The sequence below is a fragment of the Anguilla rostrata genome, chromosome 7 (genome assembly GCF_018555375.3).
Source record: "Anguilla rostrata isolate EN2019 chromosome 7, ASM1855537v3, whole genome shotgun sequence".
NCBI classification, from domain to species: Eukaryota; Metazoa; Chordata; class Actinopteri; order Anguilliformes; family Anguillidae; genus Anguilla; species Anguilla rostrata.
The window spans coordinates 39,602,438-39,623,090 of record NC_057939.1 but is presented as its reverse complement, the minus strand read 5'-3'; the positions used below and the strand labels follow the sequence as shown (position 1 = coordinate 39,623,090).

General features: G+C 39.9%; 1 protein-coding gene across 1 annotated transcript in view; it reads left to right on the top strand.

Moving 5' to 3' along the window:
* Nucleotides 1-6,442: 6,442 nt before the first annotated feature.
* The window catches only part of LOC135259680 (gamma-aminobutyric acid receptor subunit alpha-2-like), an 82,365-nt gene continuing 68,154 nt past the window's right edge, over nucleotides 6,443-20,653 (top strand). The window contains exons 1-3 of the mRNA XM_064344296.1: nucleotides 6,443-7,067; nucleotides 7,615-7,700; nucleotides 10,424-10,539. Coding sequence (XP_064200366.1) covers nucleotides 7,630-7,700; nucleotides 10,424-10,539 — 187 coding nt within the window. The 5' untranslated portion in view covers nucleotides 6,443-7,067; nucleotides 7,615-7,629. The remainder of the gene's footprint in view (nucleotides 7,068-7,614; nucleotides 7,701-10,423; nucleotides 10,540-20,653) is intronic.

Below are 20,653 nucleotides of genomic sequence, written 5' to 3'. Positions count from 1 at the left end.
AACTGAGTGTACAACTTTCTTTCAGAGTTTTGTAGTTAGTAAAGTTATATGCAGGACTGGCATAAGAACATCCTTCTGAATCACATGAACTTAGTGTTTTCAAGACTTCAGGGTCATTCATTTAAAGTGCATCACTTTATGTGATGCCATAATTATCAAGGGTCATTCTCCTGTTTCCTGGTTGATAGTGGAAATTATAGTACTTTAGCAAATCACAGTCGAGAATTTAGCCAGGGCTAAGGAAACATTTAAAAGTGTTCTTCCTTGACAAAAGGTGCTGTTGCATACAGACGACACCATAAATGTATGACACAAATAAATTGTTTTCTTACCAATCGAACATATGATGAATCTCAATAAAAATGCAAGTACATTCTAAACACAATAGATTATGCATGTCATTGCTGTTTCTAGAGGGATAATTCATTTTAAATTTTCAGTTCTAATGTGAAGGTTCTGAATGCAGATCCTTGCAGAATGCGGAAAGCAGAATGCGATAGGTGTTTACTGTCCACTGATTTGGGATAGCCTGTCTCAGGCCACAGTCCATGTCTCTGCTGCATTACATTTCAATTGAATGTTGTTCTGTACTCATTAAAACGGCAGCCAAGGGTAAGAAATAAGCTCTAGAGCATTGCTAGTTGAATGAATGAACACGCAAACAAACAAAATGAACAAACGAACAAATGAATGAATGAATAAGCTTAATGATAAGCATGGAATATTCTTGCCATTTCCTGACTGCCATGTATTCTCATTTTCTGGTGTTTATTGATTCCTCACTCTAGATCAGAACTAGCTATGCATCTTCTGCAACAGCCCTTGCTAAAGTTTAACGCTTAGCATGGTAGATGACGGTACGGTTTTCCTATATATCTATTTCTCCTGCAGAACACTCTAAAATGGTGGGCCAATGACACCTGGGATGTTTTCTACACACAGGGATTGCATTCCGTTGTGTTATGGGACTTTTAGAATGTGTAATTGCTCCAATTCCTTCAGCAGATCTCCTGCTTTACTGGAACTTGTCCAGGTGTCTCCAGTACGTTTTGGAGTTATTGACTCAATTTCCAGAGCACCCTTCCTGAGCACCTTCTGTTACTGGTTTGGTGCACTTTTGCATTGTTGCCTTGGTTTTTCTTAGTTTCTGGCCTGTAGAATTAGACTTTGAGAACATAGTCTGTTCTGTTGTAGTATGCTCTTTGTGTCCCAGACAATTATTAAGGTGAGAGATGTGCCACAGGTATTCTAGGTACTTATCTGGATGTCCTCATCTGTGCTCCATTTTGTCTTGTTAACCTTTCTCCAGTGTTCATTGCTCCCCCCTTACTATAGTGTTTGCGTCCAAATTTGGTATGTTTTAACTGCTCTTATATTAACACAAATATACCATAAATCATCACCAAATTTTGTTTAACACCTTTTTAAGATGTGAAACAATGTGTCTTCAACTAGGGTGGGGGGCGGATGGGTGGGGGGTGAGGGCGTTGTGGTTGTGGATGTGAGGGTGAGTGGGTGTGTGTATGGGGATGTTTTCCATCTGCTGGATGAACATAATATAGTCTTACCCATTCATTTCCTACGGCGGTCATTTTAGACCCGGAACACCACATGTGTGACAAAGTTAACTAAACCACTCAAAATTCAATGAATGTAGTGATCAGCAATTTTATATGTTCAAATGTCTAGTGTGTAGGAAAACATAAGGTCTTGAGGCAATCAGATGGAAAGGAAGGTTAAGATTGCTCAGGTAAGTGGAGCCCACACCCCACCTCTACATATTATTATTATCGTCATCATCATTATTATTATTATCATTATAATCATTATTGTTGTTGCTGTTGTTGCTGCTGTTGTTGTTATTATTGATTGCTGGGCCTGTAAGAGGCATAGACCCCAGTTTAAAAAATAAAATAAAATAAATTCCTGAATAATCTCCACCATTACTACCTAGCTACTCAACACATCCATGATAGTACTGTAGGCCTTAGGACACTATGTAATAGCTTACCATCAATAGCTCATAGGAACAGAAATGTTGACAGAAGTCATTCCTGTCTTACTCCATTGCAACACTTTGAATTAGTCTGTGAGTATTCAGGTCTCTACATGTAAAGTCATCCTTGGTGTTACAAATGAAGTAGACAGATTTCTCCAGGACTCCATAGTCTTTAAGCTGCTTCCAGACTGTCCCTGTCTAAGCAGTCAACAGCTTTTTTTATAATCCACCATAAATTCACACTCAATATAGTGTTTCATGAAAGCATTGGTTTTAGCAGAAGCCTGCTTGGTGGTCCTTCAACAGCCTTGTTGATTTCAATTTCTGGAATAACCCAATTCTGGACTTCTCGTAGGACAGATAGAAGCATTATCCCTCTGCAGTACTTTCTGTTTCTGAGGTTGCCTTCTTTGGAGAGCTTGATCATGTGTCCAGTCTTCCAGCCCTCCTTACCCATGACTTACCCAAAATATGTACAGTGAATCTGATCTCAAAAGCTATGCAGATAGCTATACCCTAATTCATTTTACAGGCATTGCATATGGACCTGGAGTCTCCCCCTCCCCACCAAAGAAAAAAAAAAAAGTCTGACATGTTTGTGCCTCCTCTTGGACCTACACATATTGTATCGTTTGTGAATTTTTTGTATGTGGTAACATGCTCCCTCCAATAATCAACCAGATAGCTGGACACCGTTATGCAAACATCTGTCTTATGTCTGTTCATCTGGTCAAGCCCAAGCTTGTCTATGTATGTAGCTACGTGGCAGGTGATAAATATCTGAGATCAACAAACTTGACAAGATGTCTTTGACACTCATGTCATAACACACGCAACATTACGTGGAGTATAAAAAGTAATTTGATGTGATTTCACATGACAAAATTGACATTGATGCAAGTGACTTCACAACAGCATATAAACCTAGAAAAGCATTATCAATGCAACATTATTTTCAGTTCCAACCAGTTTTGGAAAATTAAGTAACTTAAATACAGCATTGCCTAATAATAAAAATACAAGAATACTAACATGTCACACATCATGTTAATGTATAATGCTCTATTTATTTGCAGAGCTCTCTGCAGCCATGGTCATTAGAACTGTTCATGGCATTGACTTAACAGCTTTGTGTGATACAGCTTCACGTGTAATCAAATAACATCCAAAGGTTGCTATTATCAACAGCACAGTGAGGCTACAATTTATGGACCCTGAGATGGCTTGTTTATAAATGCCTGGAGCATTCAAGCAAGCACACTCACTGGGGTTAGCATTGTGCCAATTAATAAAATATTTTAAAAACACTCTCATTGTTAAAATCATTCAATATTCTCAGCAATGCATGCATGTTATCCATGTGTGAAGAAATCTACAATTCCCTGCATTGGGCAGGCTCCAAGTATTGATCTTGGGCCAGCATCAGACTTTTAAATGTTTTGTACTGTTTCAGAGATTCTGTGCTGGATGTAAAATGTGTGCAGTCTAAGACGACTCTAATGCAAGAATTGGCTCATTATTTCAATCAAACTGGTTTTCAGCTGACAGAAGTAAACATAATTGCCAAATGAAATCATTTTAAAGCCAAACAACATTTTGGTCCTGCCTAATGTGTATCTTCCTGTCTGCTTTCTCATTAACCTGTAATTTCAATTGAGATTACTGAGCATGCTGGTTTTGATTGTAAATGCAGTACTTTGTTGACATGGACAAGAACTTTAAACCAAACAAAAGGCCTAGCACAGATTTTAAGCAGTTTCCTGGCAGAATTTTACCCATTTTGGTACTGGTGCCATTTCTTAATGTTGGTGCAATGTTTGCATTTCTCATATAATCACATTACCATTTTCAATCTGTTTCAAAATTGGATCACAGCAACAGATTTGTACAACAGACTTGTAAATTAAAAAAGTGGTTGAAGAACATCTGTATTTTGGAGTTTATTGTACATACCTTCTCCTTATTCCTTTTGGAACACAGTTGGACAGTTAAACAAGTAATAGCACTTCTGCTAGAATGTTGCTTGGCTTAAGACACAGAAATAGAAGGGAACAGTATAACAATATACTAGTGTGGAGACCATGGAAAGTAAAACCGGAATAATACATTTAATATTTATTTAGTTTTGTAAGCACAAATATGAGGTGAGGCCAGTGGTGGATGGAAGCTTAGTGGTAATGTTATCTTGGAAAACCAGAGCACATCCCAGGTGCCTACACTCTTTGATGATGGTGGAAGCAGAGTGGGGTCACCCAGCTCTCTATGAGATCTGGATGGAGGACATCCAGCTAGACAGATGGAGCATGGCACACGCACCTTAGAGTTGTTCTCCATCCTTCATGTGAGCCCCAACTATTTAATGTGAGAGACAATGGGTGATACACCATTACATAATTTAATTTTCATTAAAAAAAACTTGCTAACTGGGTCAAAGGGTGAAGCACCCACACATGCTTCCTACAAAGAATGTAAGAACTTTTGTATGTTGGAATCACTTTTTTATGTTTTAATTTTACCTTAGCAACGTGATGTGCATCATTAAACAATTAACAAACAAAACAATAATTTACAATCATCAGCAGAGATGTTCCATGGTAATATATGCTGAAATATTACAAAGAGAAATTATTATTATTATTGACAGTTATGGTATCATTTTATATATTTTATATGCACTTGCGTTATATACCTCATTCTGAGCTCTAAAGGATGATTGAATCACAGCCACATAACATGTATGACCATGGGAACTCAATGATATATTGAGATATTTTAAAACGTTTTCACAGGTAATCGCTGTGCCTATAATGCGGATGTATTTTATTATACTGAGTGAACCTGGATATATGTTTTACTTGTTTTGTAATGCAACAATGCAGCATACGATTATCAGGGTTCACTCATTGGCTATTATTTTAAACAAGACGTTCACATTTAACCTCTAACCTGTCAACTCCTGGGCGGATGACTGAGCATCGAGATTAAATACTTGGCCACTTCAAAATGAAAAATAGCAATACTTTCACTGAAGGGATTTGATTAAGAAAGGGTTTAGATGTATATAAATTGATTAGATCGTATCAACGGGATCAATACACATCGAAGATGAAGAAGGGACACGCGCTAACATTACTGTACAGACGTATTTTCGTTTCATATTTAGCCAACTTGGAAAACCGCTGTGATTTTTAGTGGGGGGTCCCTTCGTATCCCATAAAAAATGTGACAAAGTACACATATTACGGGAATTAGATGTATTCCTGCCCGTATTCGAGACTTTGGAATTATTCAGTTATTCAGTAGATGTGCTGTGACACAGCCTGCTATGACCACCCGGCAATGCGCTGTCAATCATGGTTCTGAAAGGACAGCTCCGATGTTGTTAAATCGTTATGGAACACAGCCATAGCGGTTTTGTTCTCATGAGACTAGCATAGCACATGTTACAGGTAGCCTAGCGCAGAGCAGATCTGCATATCGAACACAAAAAATAGTTCTAAATTTGAATGTCTGCATGACTTGGTTTCATTTTCACTCGCTGCATCATGTTTATGTGTCAGCTGTTCGAAAACGAATGTTAGATTAAATTCGAATGGAACGACCAAAAAGTAGTTACCAATGAATGTAATTCCATACAAGACGTTGGGTAATAAGTTCAAGTAGTGCAGACTCAAAACGGTGACGCAATTTCTTCAGCAACATCAGCTTGCTAAAAATGAAATTGCATTGAACAAATATGATCAGTATTCACTACCACGTTTATAAACAAAAATAAACATTTAGTCTATAATTCGTTACACCTTGACTGTCTCATAATAAGCCGTTGTACTCTAAAGGCAAACTCTGGCACTCATATCCTCGCAGGCACGCTGAAAATCACATACATGCCAAAAACAGTGATGAATCACCTCGTTTCTTTCTTTAGCTGCACCCCTTCATTTTTCTTATCTTTTCTGTCTGTCTCTCGATTTCTACACACATCTATTAGTGGTCCTACAGAATTCCAGCTGTTGTGGGGAAATTCATATTTGTTCATTTCAAGAAGACACATACCAGGCATTATGCTATGCAACTCATTTCGCGGCGAGGGAAGACTGTCTTAATGTCTGCGTGATTGAACCTATTAACACAAAACCACAATACGCACACGACACATATGTCGCACAACCGAAAGCCTGGAGGAGAACATATAAATAAATACATAAATAAATAAATAAATCTTTATCTGCCCACGCAAGATACCAAGTACCTAAAATGAATCATACAGAGACATTAGACGGGATTCTGTTGCAGACTTCCCTCTTGTCTTGTCATGGCAAGTTACCCCACAGAACAACGCATTGCAACGTGTTGTATCGGTGACATCAAATAAATAAATAAACAAAAGCCTATTATTTGCTTGTATATATTTATTGAACGCTGCTGAATTTAGAATCAACATAGTAGCCTAGCTTAAACTAGCAAAATAGATGGCATTACAATAGATGCTTCAATCGTAGGATTTGGATGGGTGCTCGTCTCTCTACGTCGTGATAGAGATATTTACTTACTGGCTTTTCATGGTTGCTAATGATACAATAATAGATCCGCAAGTCACATAGTATTAGTTTACAATTAAACAAATACAATACAGGGCAATACCTTGAGAGTCGAAATAGCGGCATTCTTAAGTGTTGTGTGTCGATTGTTTTCCACTACTAAACTAGCTTTAGGACCCGGTGTCTGTCTGAGCTTTTTTTTCCTTCTTTGTAGTTTTGTTTCCCTGGCTCGAGCAACGTACAATTCGGAGTGTGCGGAGTGTGAGTAGGAGAAAGGACCTAAAATCTTGGGATGTCCATGGGAAGAGTCGGCTGAAAGACACTGTAATGTGGCAAAACGACCCGTGTTACGAGTGATTTCCTAGCGTTTGGAATTTATTCAGGCTCGCTCTCGTCTTCGCGCGCTCCCCCGTTCTTACCCAAACCTCACTGAAGACAATCTTATTGCTGCAGCGTGCTTTTGGGCACAACTTTCCCGTCTTATCCATCCTCCTCAGGACCTAGATAAGGAAAGAAATTCGTCTTTCCAGGTAGGCTTGCTCTTTTGGTATACCCGTCACGCACAAAAAGACAGTTGCTTCAAACACATTTTGATGCGATATTTCCTTGGGTACTGTCTGTAGTGGGTGCAGTCCATGCAATCCCTGGATTCTTCTACACATTTTACAAATTCTCAAACAAGTGGTAGGCAATACCAAAAGCAGGTACACTTGTGCACGTATGCGTTCGAAACATCAGCTGGGAATGTGTTGATCTTCTAAAGTTTTCTCATGGAATCCCCCATTTTCAGGGAAGGGTAGGAGAAATGATCGTCAAATACAGACGTGATACGTTTTAATATATGCTAATTATGTTCTCTTACTAAGCAGTGCCACAAATATAGAACTACATAGATGTGTTCTGAACAGCCATTTTCAGTGTAGACAGACGGTTGTTTTACTGTGTATTCTGGAATACATTTCGAAACAAGTGTCGAATATTAGTTAATGTATTAGTTTGCAGAAAGGAACATTTTTTTCTTTTCTGTTTTAATCGTGTAACGGTTTGAATTTCATGTTTCTTCTCTCTTCTGTGTAGGCGTACATATCAGCTATGAGGGAAAGGGAGCGCTGTATTCGCTACTTATTTTTCACATTGTCTTTGGTGGTGTTTTGGCAGACAAGGTAAGTGTTATTCTTGTATTATTTTTTTTAATTATTGGCATATATGCAACTGCATGCCACGAGAATGCAAGCGACAGACAGACGGCCTCTCCTGCCGGCATCAGTTCCTCTCTTGAGTGCATTAAGCGGTCACTCAAAGCGATTGAGTTTACGTGCAATTAGTTCAGAGGAGAGAGGAACAGCGGATAGACAACACAGCAGTCTTTTACAGAGGAGGATAAGCGTAGGATGTGCCTGGCGGTATTACTGAGCTGTGCTGACGTTTGGACTGGATTCCTCTAGGTGGAGATAGCATACAATCTCACAGAGTTGAAAGGGGGAAACGGTCTTGATGATTAAGTATGTGCATGCCAGGATAACCAGAGTTCACGCTAAATGGTTTCTAACGCTAGTCGGTCGAGTCGCCCAGAAACACTTGCTGCTGCTCTGTCAATCTGTCCCCGAAGACGTATGTCAATGTAACATTTTTGCTAGTTTAGTCATATAACTATTTTAAATTAATAGATACTTTGAGTTGCCCTTTATTCATTTGTTTAGATTTACTGTTCTTTCTCTTTGCAGCAGAAACAATGAATGTGTTGTTACGTGACGTAACTCGTGATGTGATTTTGAAACACACATCTAAGTTGAGGCTCCGGCATGCTTTATGTTTTGTTTTACTTTACGAACGCGTTAAATGGAAACCTAAAGTGTTGTTTTTATTTCCCATGTAAATTAATTGAAATATGCGCACGTTTGGATGCGTGACCGTGTAGTCAGCTCTGAGATGTGAGAGTGATAAAATTATTTTGTCAATCCCTGACCAACCATCACCACCCCTCCAAAATAAATAAATAAAAATCATTCGGAACCATGTCACACAGGCCTATGATGGGGACGGAAGTTTTTTTATTTTATTTTTTGTTTTCCTCTTGCTCTCAATTTTCTGGGAACTGATATGAGGAAATTTCTTACAGCAATGAACTAAAATGTATTAGCATCTGAACCTTTATAATACAATGTTATGGTATATGTAGAAAGGTTGGGAGGGTGATTTGGTGAAGCCGTTATCCATATATTAACAAACATGCTGATATGTTGCCTCTTAAAAACAAACACACATAACACATTTTAAACCACAACACCAACTTAAGTCTTATTCATTAGGCATTCCTTATGCAATCCATAAAATTGTATTTGTAGTTAAATTTTCTGTTTGCTTTATAGTGTACCAAATGTGCAGATGTGCAGAATAGGAATATTAGGGTTCAATCATTGGCTTTATCATTTAGAAAGAGTGAGTTTTGAGCTTTTTGCAAATCGCAAAGATTAGCAACCTGCACATGAATTAATATTGTCTGCCAGTGTGTAAACAAAAAAAAAACGATAATGTTACTCCAGAGCGGAACTGAGCAATTGTGTACATGCTGGAGACATGTAGGAACATGAGGAGAAAAAGCAGCCGTTCTTGTGATTGTGCATTCATTAACAGGGGCATGTAATGAAGTGTTGCATGACTTGGTGACTTCCATGGTGGGAATCACAAAGAACCCAAAGTCGCAAAGTTTGGCAGAAGGCGTTTGTGACCTCTGTAAGTGTTAAGGAGGAGAAGCATTTTTACCAGCGCAGGTAGTTCAAGTAAACAGATGTTTGATAGTTGCTGTCTGTCCCCTGGGTTCATACGACAAACACTGGCAACTAGGTACCTAGTGATAGAAGACTTAGTGCCATCAAGATATCAGCATGCTATAGAGCACAGCCCCTGGTGACTAAGTTACAGACACCTGAGTGTGGAATATTTATGATACAGCAGGGCTGGGCCTGTTACAAGAAGTCTGCATGTAACTCTAGCTGTGGTTTCTATTTGCTTTATATCTGATCTATCATAATTTTAGGCACAGTGTGGGATTTTAAGGATATGATTCATATCGAGATGTATATTTAGGTCAGGCTTCTCAAATGGCGGTAGAATTAGCATTCGTGTGTGACTCATGTTCTTACTTACCCTGCATTTAACTCATCTTGTATTTTCCATCCATTTGATGGGTTCATTATTCTGTTCTGCCAAATGACCTTTATAAGGTTAATTGTTGTGTCATTTTTTACATCTGTATCACCCCACAGGAAAAAAATAAATAAATTACATGTAAACAAAAAAATATATGTACAGTAAAACTAATTCATGTGTAGATTAACTTCAGGGTGAAAATACAGGGATACATTTTATCTTATTTCACCCATTACTATGTGACATTGCTACATCTGTAATAGTTTGGTAAATGTTCTGTTTTGTAAAAATGCATGTGTGTTTCCCTACATAAGAAAACCATCTATTCAAGACCCCCAACCCACACATACACGCACTCACACATGCACGCTCGCACACATACTGCACACAATTCTCACCTCAGTAATAGGCCCACTTCATTGTGTCTGAATGTCTGAATGCTCACCAATGCACTGACCTGCCATGTGTTGAACATGGGGTGATTTGATCACCATTCAGTAATATACTAGTTTCCAGAAAAGTGCTGAAGTGCTATCATGTTTTTTTCAATTTGCCTGCCTTTTTACCTTGCGCTGTGTTTAGCTCTCTGTAAAGTTGTCCACTGTTCAACAGTTATGGGTTAAGACAGTGGATCAGAAATGAATATTATTGATGTAAAATGCTGAGAACTGCATAAATAGTCTTGTACGATTTAAATAGGCATGTATGTGCTCACCAAAGTGTGTTTTTCCTTAAGGTCAGGAATAGCTGACTCCACGACAGACGCCTTCAAAAACAACATCACTCTCTTCACCAGAATCCTGGACAGACTGCTGGATGGCTATGATAATCGGCTCAGACCTGGGCTTGGGGGTAAGAAAGAAATGCTAGCAATGCTACCAATGCTACCAAGGCAAATGCTGCTATGCTGGCAAAAAAAAAAAAAAATAGGTTGATAAATCTACGATTTTACTTAAATTTGTTACACCTTTTTCCTAGGTTTTCTCAATTGAAAGTTTTTAGGCTCAGTTGAATGAACCTACAAATTTCCAATGGAAAAAAACCTAAAACATTTTGGTGCAACAAACTAAAGTTACCTTTTAGATTTATCCAATTGTGCCTTTTATTTGCAGTGTACTAAAACTGTTTGAATGACAGCTCCTGCAACTACTACTACTACTTCTGCTGTTATGATATGCAGTTGCAGACACCATTTCTGCTATTATCACTACTTGTACCACTACTGCTGCTGTTAGTATTCATGCTACAACTATTGCTCCAGGTACAGTCACAGCTGTTCCTGGTATTAATGTGCTACAATAATATCATTATAAGTATCCCTGGTTTTACTGCTGGTACTACTATGAGTGTTACGACTACTATGACTTAGTAAAACTGCAATTGCCACTATTACTACTGTATTGCTTCTGTAACTACTGATAAAAGTACTATTACTATTGCTACTAGTCTAACACTGCTATTACTACCAACACTACTGCTAATACTGCTGGGACTGCTACTGATTGATTACTGCTATTGCTGGTTTTACTAGTACTGCTGGTACCGCTGCTCTTAGTACTCTTCTGCTACTGCTGCTATAGATACTGTTGATACTGCTGTGACCACTCAGGATACTACTAAATTTGAATACAGTAGGTTGGCTAGTTCATCTAGCAGTTTCATCAGGTCCACCCTGTTTTTCTCAAATGCAACTGAAAAATACTGCACCTATAAGTGGCATTTTCACCCATACTTTGGCATGTGCATTGTTTTCACAATTTGCTGCCATTTGCTGAAGCAGTACCTTGTGCGAAGCTGTGAATGTAGGAGCCTGTGGGCAGACTTGGTGCATGTGATATTCAGGGCTGCTATCCCGCCTCCTACACTGCGGCTCCCCCTCTTCAGACACCAGCAGCACGCCCGCTGGGAAGCCGGGGCATGCTGTTTGTCGGTTGATCTCCGGGACCACAAACGCGAAGCTCGGTGGGAGGTGACAGCGAATGCAAGCTCCCCAGTACCTGGGATTTGAATCATAAACCTCATAAACCTGTCCCCAATCATCCACAAAAAACAAACCTGCTTGTGTCTCGCTTCATTTTAGATTTTTGTGAAGATGGATTCATTTATATTATGTCCAAAGGTACACAGTAAAATGTCCAGCGTTAACAGTGTTAATTTAACTTTTAACAGATAACATTTGGTCCCACATTCCAAAGCGGGACCAAATGCTATCTGTTAAGAGTTGAATTATACACTGTTAGATTTAACACTTTTGAATTAATACTGGACATTTTACTGTGTATTGCCAATGTCCTGAGTATTACAAGTTTAATGCCATTCCAGAAGGTTTACTGTACATTTACTTATACAAAAAACACAATAAATGGTGACCCAGAATGTTTCATGCACAATTTTGAAAGCTGGGCACCAACATTAGTTTTTGGATTCAAACATATGTTGATTCATCTCCTCTGAAGGAACTTTAAAGGACTATGACTTTAAAATTCTTAGTTTGGGGTTTTACTGGCCATGAGGTATTTTGGTATTGAAAATGGATCAGTGATCTGGCTCAGTCTGTTTTCCATTCTTGCAAGCATAATATGGGTAGGCCTGCTCCAAATTTCAAATCACACATTCGAATAGCTCACAGAGGTAAAGATCTGTAGTTCCTAGTTAAGAGATCTAATCATACCATTATTGCATCTTCAGGTGTGACATCACGTTCTATAGTGGACGTTCATGTGCTTACTTGCTAACATCTCTGAACTCACAGGTTACCCACGACTTCACTCTTTAAAATTGTCTTTTGATGTAAAATTTGACTAACCTGAGGATCACATGAGCTGCATGTGATTTCTGGGATAGGTGGGTGCTGTTAGGAGGGGCCGTATTTCCTGTAACCAGCTTGTGCCTCAGATGTGGGCTGCAAGTACTGGAATATCTAATGGGTCCATTAACCTTAGCTTCATTCAGTATACACAACATTGCCTGATACCTCATTAGAACAAATGTACTCTTTCATAACAGCAGGTGCGTGAAATGTCGCAGAGTAGAAGAGGTGACTGCCTTCATGGTAATATTGTTCCCCTTTGTGACGATCTTCACTTGCTCTCTTGGGAAGCCCAAAATCTTCATGGACAGAAAGCTTCCTCTTGAAGCAGCTTTATTGTTCCTACTCTCCTCTACTGGTCTGTCTCAGGCTGTCAGTCCAAGATCATTGTCTTTGTCCAGGGAAACAAACAATTGGTAAATGTTTCCTTTATGTCTCACATTCGTCTTTTGATCTCAGATCCAAATTACATAAGTATGTATCAAAAATAACACAGTTCACACTAGCGGACCATACTTTTGAAGGACACTGCAGAGACATGTTCATTTGCCAATGGAATTATAATTATTTGAAATGGCCGCATGGGGGAAATGGCAACAAAATGCGAGTTTGTGTCTCGTAACCGGTGTGAGTGGTGCAGGTCTTGTCGCTCAGCTGTGAAATACTGTGGAACGCCTGATCTAACAGGGCTGTGCTGTAATGACTGACCTCAACTGAACATGTGGGAGGACAGCTTCGAATGCCGGGAATGATATGGGGGGATCCCAAAGGCAACCCAGTGCCAGTAAAAAATACCCAAAGTCTAATGGCGTGGAGTGCACCCATCAGGATGTTCACTCTCCATTTCAGCATCTGATGCCCCTGTCAAGTGCTGGCCATCTATATTATAATCAATGACAATGCAGTTTTAGTCCAGACAAAAGCCTATTTTACCTTGGATGGAAGTGCGCCTCGTCCTCATCATTTATTCAGAGCTGCTTCTGCTGGCATCGTTTGTGGAAAGCGAGCGTGTCTCTGCTGCTTGTAATGGAAATAATTTGCACGTTCTGCATTCTCGCTATTGAGCCGCTGAATGGTTATCTGCGGCTGACAAGTACGTGAAGGCTTTCATAATGTGTACGGTGTGTTCATGTCTTCCTTATAAATTTTACAAGAATTGACATGCACTTTGCCTTTGAGCTTAGGCTAGCCGTTGCTTTCAAAGGATGTTACTGTGAACTGAGTGAGTACTGAGGATGTTTTGCCTTGTGACTGAATTGATCCCATCTAAACATTGTGAAATCTTTAGCGCAAGGCATATGCATGAGTGCATAGCTACACTCTTCTTAATAATACAGAGGATGCATGTGTGTGCGCATATGTGTGTGTGTCTGTGTATGTGTGCACGCGTGTGCACATATGCCAATACAAACCAGATGTACATTTCAGATTCACATTTTGTTTATGGCTATGACATTTTCTCACTGGGTTATCCTGTTAATTGCGCAAGTCTGTTTGTAATACCGTCCTTTTACACTTTACAGGCAATCATACTTGACCAAAGTATGATTACCTATTGTTTTAAACATTGATAAAAATAAGCCCAGAGGACTATATAAAATAATTCATAGATGCAATGAGCTATATTGTAGAGGAAAATATTTTTCTTTACAAGTTTAAAAAAAAATGTTTTTTTGCAAAAAGATATGTGTCAAAATTAGTCATAGCCCTATTGTGAGCTCTTTCTTCACCCTCACTTCTTGGACTTTGGCCACGGCGCCGTACAGAATCTTTCAAGGTACTTCAGATCTGGTCTGACAGCCTTCTTACAGTTAAACCACACATTTGAGACTAAGTAGCCATTATAATAGAACAATGCTCTAGTCAGTTAATCACTTCTTGTTTGAGGTATGTTTAGACTCATTGTCTTGCTGAAAGTTTTGAAAAATAGACGCTTTGTTGCAGTCCTTCCAGCCTTTTGGCATGTAGTTGTTGGATGGTATATTTGGAGACATTGGGTCCCCAAGATGCAACCAAATTTTGTAGATCTCCAGCGGTGGCCCTTGTATTTTTCTTTGCCTCCCAAACCGTCTTGCTCACTGTGCTTGGGAGAACGATGCAATTATGTCTTTTAGTAGGCAGTTTTACCACTGTTCCAGTTTAACTTCTTAATCATTGGCTTAATAATGGAAGGTGGTATGTTTATTTTTTATTTAGTTGTAACCATCTCCTGACCTGTGAAGATGAACAACCCTTTGTCTCATTTCTTCTGCATGCTCTTTGCCTTTCCCCATGGTAATAGAGTCAGCTCGTTGTTCTACCCCAGTGATACTGGAAGGCTTGAGTGGCCACGATGCAGTTCCCCAAGATTGACTTTACAAAGGTAGCGTGTTAATTATTTTTGTTGGATTTTATTTTGACAAGTTGAAAAAAATGGACTATTTTTATAAACAAATATATATTTTCCCTCTTTAATTTGATCATTTAGCCACTATGGTACATACAATACAGCTCATTTTCTGTATTGTTTGTTTTAAACAGCCTTCTTTGTCCATATTTATCAAACGTATGGATGATTTTGGCCTTGGCATTGCACATACCCAACTTTATTTTAAGGATAGTATACACATTATAGATAGTATACAAAGTATATACATTATCATTCAATTACTATAGAAGGGCATACAGTACAATCCAGTTAATTTAGCACAGTGTGCAGCACTACCTTAGAACTCTGGTAATTTAAAGGCACATATACCTCACTGTTTTATTCATTTTGAATGGCATGCATACATTAACATCTTGTTACTTTAGAACGGCATACCTATGCAAAGGCTCATGGGTTTTCTTCCTTGTCAGGAGAGAATTTGAACTTCACCTTCAGAGATATGGCCTCCTACTTGATTATTAACACGATTAACTCTGATTCATTCCAACCCTTGTTCTCAATGGGTAAGATACCTTTAAAATAACAAATACGTCTTGGTAAAGGATTTTGTCTTGCATTATGTTACATTAAGAAAATGCTAATTTGTGGCTTTGTTTTGTGCAAGGTATTGTTTCAGACAGTTACTGTTAATTTATTTAGATGATGGCGGAGGCAGCCCATTTCATTCCCTGCCTCAGTCTGGGCTGTAATTAGTTGCTTCACAAGTACTGTGGTTTCCAGAAATCTACTCTTGACCACATTGTTGGTGGAGTTTTCCAACTGTGTTTGAGCTGACTGTCTTTTAGCAAGCTGCACTTCATTGAGAACTTTTCCAATGATCTGCTCTTTGACCAGGTTTGCCAGTGAGCTGCTTCATATTGATTGTGTTTCCTAAGAAGTCGCTCCAAACTGAACATGTTTTCCAACCAGCTTCTCCACATTGACATTGTTGCATCATTTCTCCCTGTTCCCTTCTCCACAACTAATCACCTGTGTGTTAAATAATTATTTGTTTTTTGTTCTTTTATTTGCACCCACCGTAGAGCAGAGAATCTCCAATTCCCACCGCAGTTTGGAATGGGCAATCGCCTACCGCATTCATTGTGCGGTTGAACCCCACTGCCGATTTGGCAGCGTGTAAAGATCTGCGGTTCCCCTCCTGAACACATGGTGTCACCAGCTGCTTTTTTTTCCCATCGCAGACTACAGCTAAGCTCACACAGAACAGAGTCGGAGGAGTACCTTTTGTATGCGGCTTTCACGTGTAGTTCACAGGCACCCGAGTGACCAGCGAGGGTCACTAGATAGCGATAAACATGGATGCCTGACAAACAGAAACCTCCCATATTCTGGATGTCATAATTGCCAATTACACGTTTCCCGATGGAACTACTGACCACAGTCAACACTGGCATGGTTCAAATTCCATCAGAGGCCATGAGGCTCATCCACAGCATGGTGCCTTAACCGAATGAGCTATCCAAGAGCCTGTGGTTCAGTGATGTTATGCTTATTTTCACAAGAATTGCATTTTTGTTCCACAGGTAGTATCATTAATCTTGATTTTTATTATATAACCCTGGTTCTGGGGAGCCACAGCATCTGCAGGGTTATATTGTTACTCTTGAGTGAACAATTGAAGCAGTTTGTTGCAGTTAACTCACATTGCCAATTTTTTTTTTGGTACAGAGAATGGAGGTTTTGGATTTTTAAAGTTTTCATAACTGAGATGAAAATATACCTATTTTAAGACTCAGTCCTTTCTTGATTGGAGTGTTATGTCTGATCTCATACATAAATATTTGGTTTATATCAAACCCTGGGCTTTCCCACATTGCATAATTTAACAATACTGCTGAAACAGGCAAGTCGATGGGATGCTTTCATTTTTAGTTAATCAATGCATTTGAGACAATGAGTGAGAATCTGAGAGCATCTGAATGCATTTCACATGGTACATCCTTTTTCCTATCTGCTGTGGTTGGTGGGTCAGTCCATAACTATGAGCTTCATATTTCTGAGGTTGTATGGCACGTGTTATTATGGAACTCACTATTTTGAACTCATATGATAACTATTTTTTATTTATATTATTCAATTCAAACTCCCATGTTATATTGTATCACTTGAGATTTGTTAACACACTTATCTTTGTCCACAGTGTATCAACTTGAAAGAAAGTAGGGAACCCCCATGTTTTCAAGCCTTTGAGTAATTTTATGAGAAATGACAAAAGAGATTTTTACTATAAAGTGGCTGTCAGTGAAGGTAGAGCCTTTCAATGTGAAATCATTCTGCTGACTGATGAGGATGGACAGATGACTATCAGTAATAAGTATCCACTTGAAAATGAGAAAATGGGTATCCCTTCAAAAACCATAGACATTTAATTTTTATTTATTTGTTTATTTATGTATTTACTTAGCGGATTCCCTTACCCACACCAGTATGCACAGCTTAATTTTTTACTAAACTTTTTCCTTAAGAAATAGAAATAATGGAAGTTAGAGAGTATTGGTAAATCTCTGATGTTGAGAACAACAGAACAGCTACTGGCTCTAAGGCTAGTCTAGCTTCAATTTATGTTACTTTCAACCAAGGGATCAAATCCTTATTCTCCGTGGCGATAGTCCAATTGTTCTTTTTTCAAGATCTTCCTTCAAAAGAGAATAGCAATGTGTGGCAATTTAATGCAACACTTTGCTATTTCCCTCTTTTGCAAGAGCAATAGGCCCCCAGATCTGTGCAACAGCAGCCGGCATATTCTTTCTTCCTTGCCACTGAACTGTCTGGCCAATTTACAGGGATTAAAAGGGGCTGGTTTGTCAATGAAGACACGGCGTTGGGTCAGGCGGGAGTCTGTGCTTCGGAATGCACCGGTCAATATTCCCGTGAGACGGCAGGCAGCGGCATCCATATCAGCGGACACTTTGAAGACCCTCCAGGTTTTCCAGCGCTTGCTTATCTCCCATTAGCCGATTTTCTGTATTTAACCTGTGCCACTCTTGCTACGAACCGTGGCCGCTCAAAAAGCCTTGAGTGTTTTAAAGGGTTTCAGATCGTACCGTAAGGTGCCGTTGTGCGCGGGTTCTAAATGCAAGTAATGCACTACTGTGGATTTCAGCAACTGCTTTAATCATGATCACCTTGATTTGCTATTGATTTATTGGTTGTGCTTCTACATCAAACACAGACTGTTTGTGTTCTGAGCTGCTGATTTGTTGATGCTTGCGTGTGCGTGCGTGTGTGTGCGTCCGTCTGTTGGGGGATGTCCTGGGTGGGAACATGCTCTTGTGTTTGTCCAATCTGTGAGTCTGTCATCATGCTGTGTGTGCATGTGTGTTTAGTCTGCATTTGCATTTTTTATCCTTCTGGGTAATTTACTTTTGTGATGCGCACAGCAAATCCACACCAAAGCTGTTCTGTTATTAAAAATCTAGCTCATAAAAGCAGGTAGAATGTGTTTTTTTTTTTCTCTCTCTTAATATCCTCAATAGAGAGAAAACATGGAATATTCAATTTATATTCATCTGTATGGGGGGGGGGGCTCTGTGAGTGAGGCAGCATACAGTCTACTCTACACTCTGCATGGCTGTGTGTGGGCACAGACCCTTGTGGCATATCTTGTATCATGTACCCTGTGTATTCACAGTATGCAAGGCAGAATGTTGCTGTTTTAACCAGAATTTCTTCAATCTGGGGCAGAGGATAGGCCTTGTTCAGTGGTGTTCAATCCAGCTGAGCTCCTAACAACACATTTAGTTTCCAATGGGTGCATTGTTTGAATGCGTTTTGATCTTTTTGAACTCATACTCATGTAATTAATTTCATTTGAAGCAGGCATGCATTCTTTTAATATTTTGTGTGAAGGGGCAATAGACACAGTCAATACCAAGACAGATACCTTTGCATGCAGTGGGCTGTGTATATTAAAAATCTCATTGGTGAAGACGCACTGAATATTTATACCCCCAAATGAGCGAGCAGTTTCAGTGAACACATTTCCAGCTTTGATGCGTCGATGCGTTTCATGCGTTCACTTAACAAATCAATGGACATGCTGAAAGAACGGAAGATTCTGTACAAACTGATGTCCATGAACGGATAACTCTGTGAACAAAGGGAAAGAACAGGAGGAACTTATCAGTGAACTGAGGAAACCGGTAGTTGTTTGCAAATGAGAAACAGGTTGCTCGTCCAGAAATGGTAAATATGTAAAGTACCACTAAAGTACCACTGTTAACTAGTAACAGAAAATCTGCAGACGCACGTGTCAGTGAGAAGAACACAATATATTGACAAGAAAAGGAACTCGATGAGAGATAGGGAACAGAGAGAGAGAAAGGAGAGAGGGAGAGAGAGGAGGGGGAGGAGGATGGTGAAGGTGAAGAAGAGGTGCAGGTTGGGAGAGCCCTTGCCTCCATTGTCAGGACAGGAGGGATATCCATACTTAATGCACTCTTCTGAGCTCTGCCATGCCCTCTGGCATCCCGACAAGGAGGAAGCTCCCGTTTGTCCCAGTTCTGTGGCACATTTATGGTTCTGTGCATTCCAGGAGCATCGTGCCCATTGAAACAGCACGTGTTCCCGCTCTTGGTCCTCGATCGCTCCAGCCAACCCTAACAACCACTCTCCCCCTCCTCCCCACCTGCCCATGTGACAATGTATTGTTACTGCTGGAAGTGTAATACTGTCACTCTTAGTAACAGAGTTGAAACTAATGATTGAAGAAAAGATATTTGGTATACGAACATTAAACACCCACATTTTGCTCGTTGAGTTTGTGTCTCCTCAAAAAATCCAGGTCCACAATGCCCCTGGTTCCTTCCCTATGAAATCGTTAGTAAAATGTACAAGTTTCTGACTCGCAAGCCTACGTTTCCAGACCCTTGTGTGGTGCCCTACTGACCGTGAGCGTCCATGAAATAAAGATGGTGCTGCAACGTGTCAAGCTTTCAGGCGTTCTGGTCCAGATTGGGTGTGTGGTGTACTCTGTTCAGAGCTGCTTCACTTGTTTAACCACATGCTCATGTGTCTCACTTAAACAAACCCACATGTTCTGCAGTCTGTGGAAGGGTACGTAATGTTTTGAAAAGGTCATTCTTGCTCAGATTCCTTGCCCAACATTGAGGACATTCGAGGCAGTTTCACTCTGAGCCTTGGCCTGAGGCGTTAGATAGGTATTGGACATTAGACAACTAGAATAGCGCGATACATTTCTTTTGAGATTTATCTGTGTGAACTGCGCGGGGGAGGAAGAATCGTGCGCATTGTACGAGGTGTCATTTTTATCTCTCGTTGACACCAGGCCCGCTGCCATGGAAACCCATCCTCACCTGCTCCCTCTGGGCAGACGCCTGTATTCACGTCACAGTGGGCTACCTCATTTCCAGTTGGCCCCCCTCACCTCTGCTGCCTCAGCCTCCCCACAGATTAGGAATGCACCACGACCCACATCTGTCAGCCCTGGACCCGATCATGAATATGCAAATGTGGGTTCCGGGAAAGAGTTGCAATTTGTGGTGGCGCTGGTACAAACCATGTCAATGGACATACAGTGCAGTCCCTAAGTATTTGGACAGTGACACTTTTTTTTTGGTTCTGTAGTCCAGCGCATTGGATAAAATGGGAGGGACTATGTAACAAAAGGGCTGTAATTCCTACAGAGATTACCCCATATGGATGTATATACAGGCTCTGTAGTTTGTACCAATTGGTTATGGGGCAGTTTCTGTTATGCTTGTGTGGAA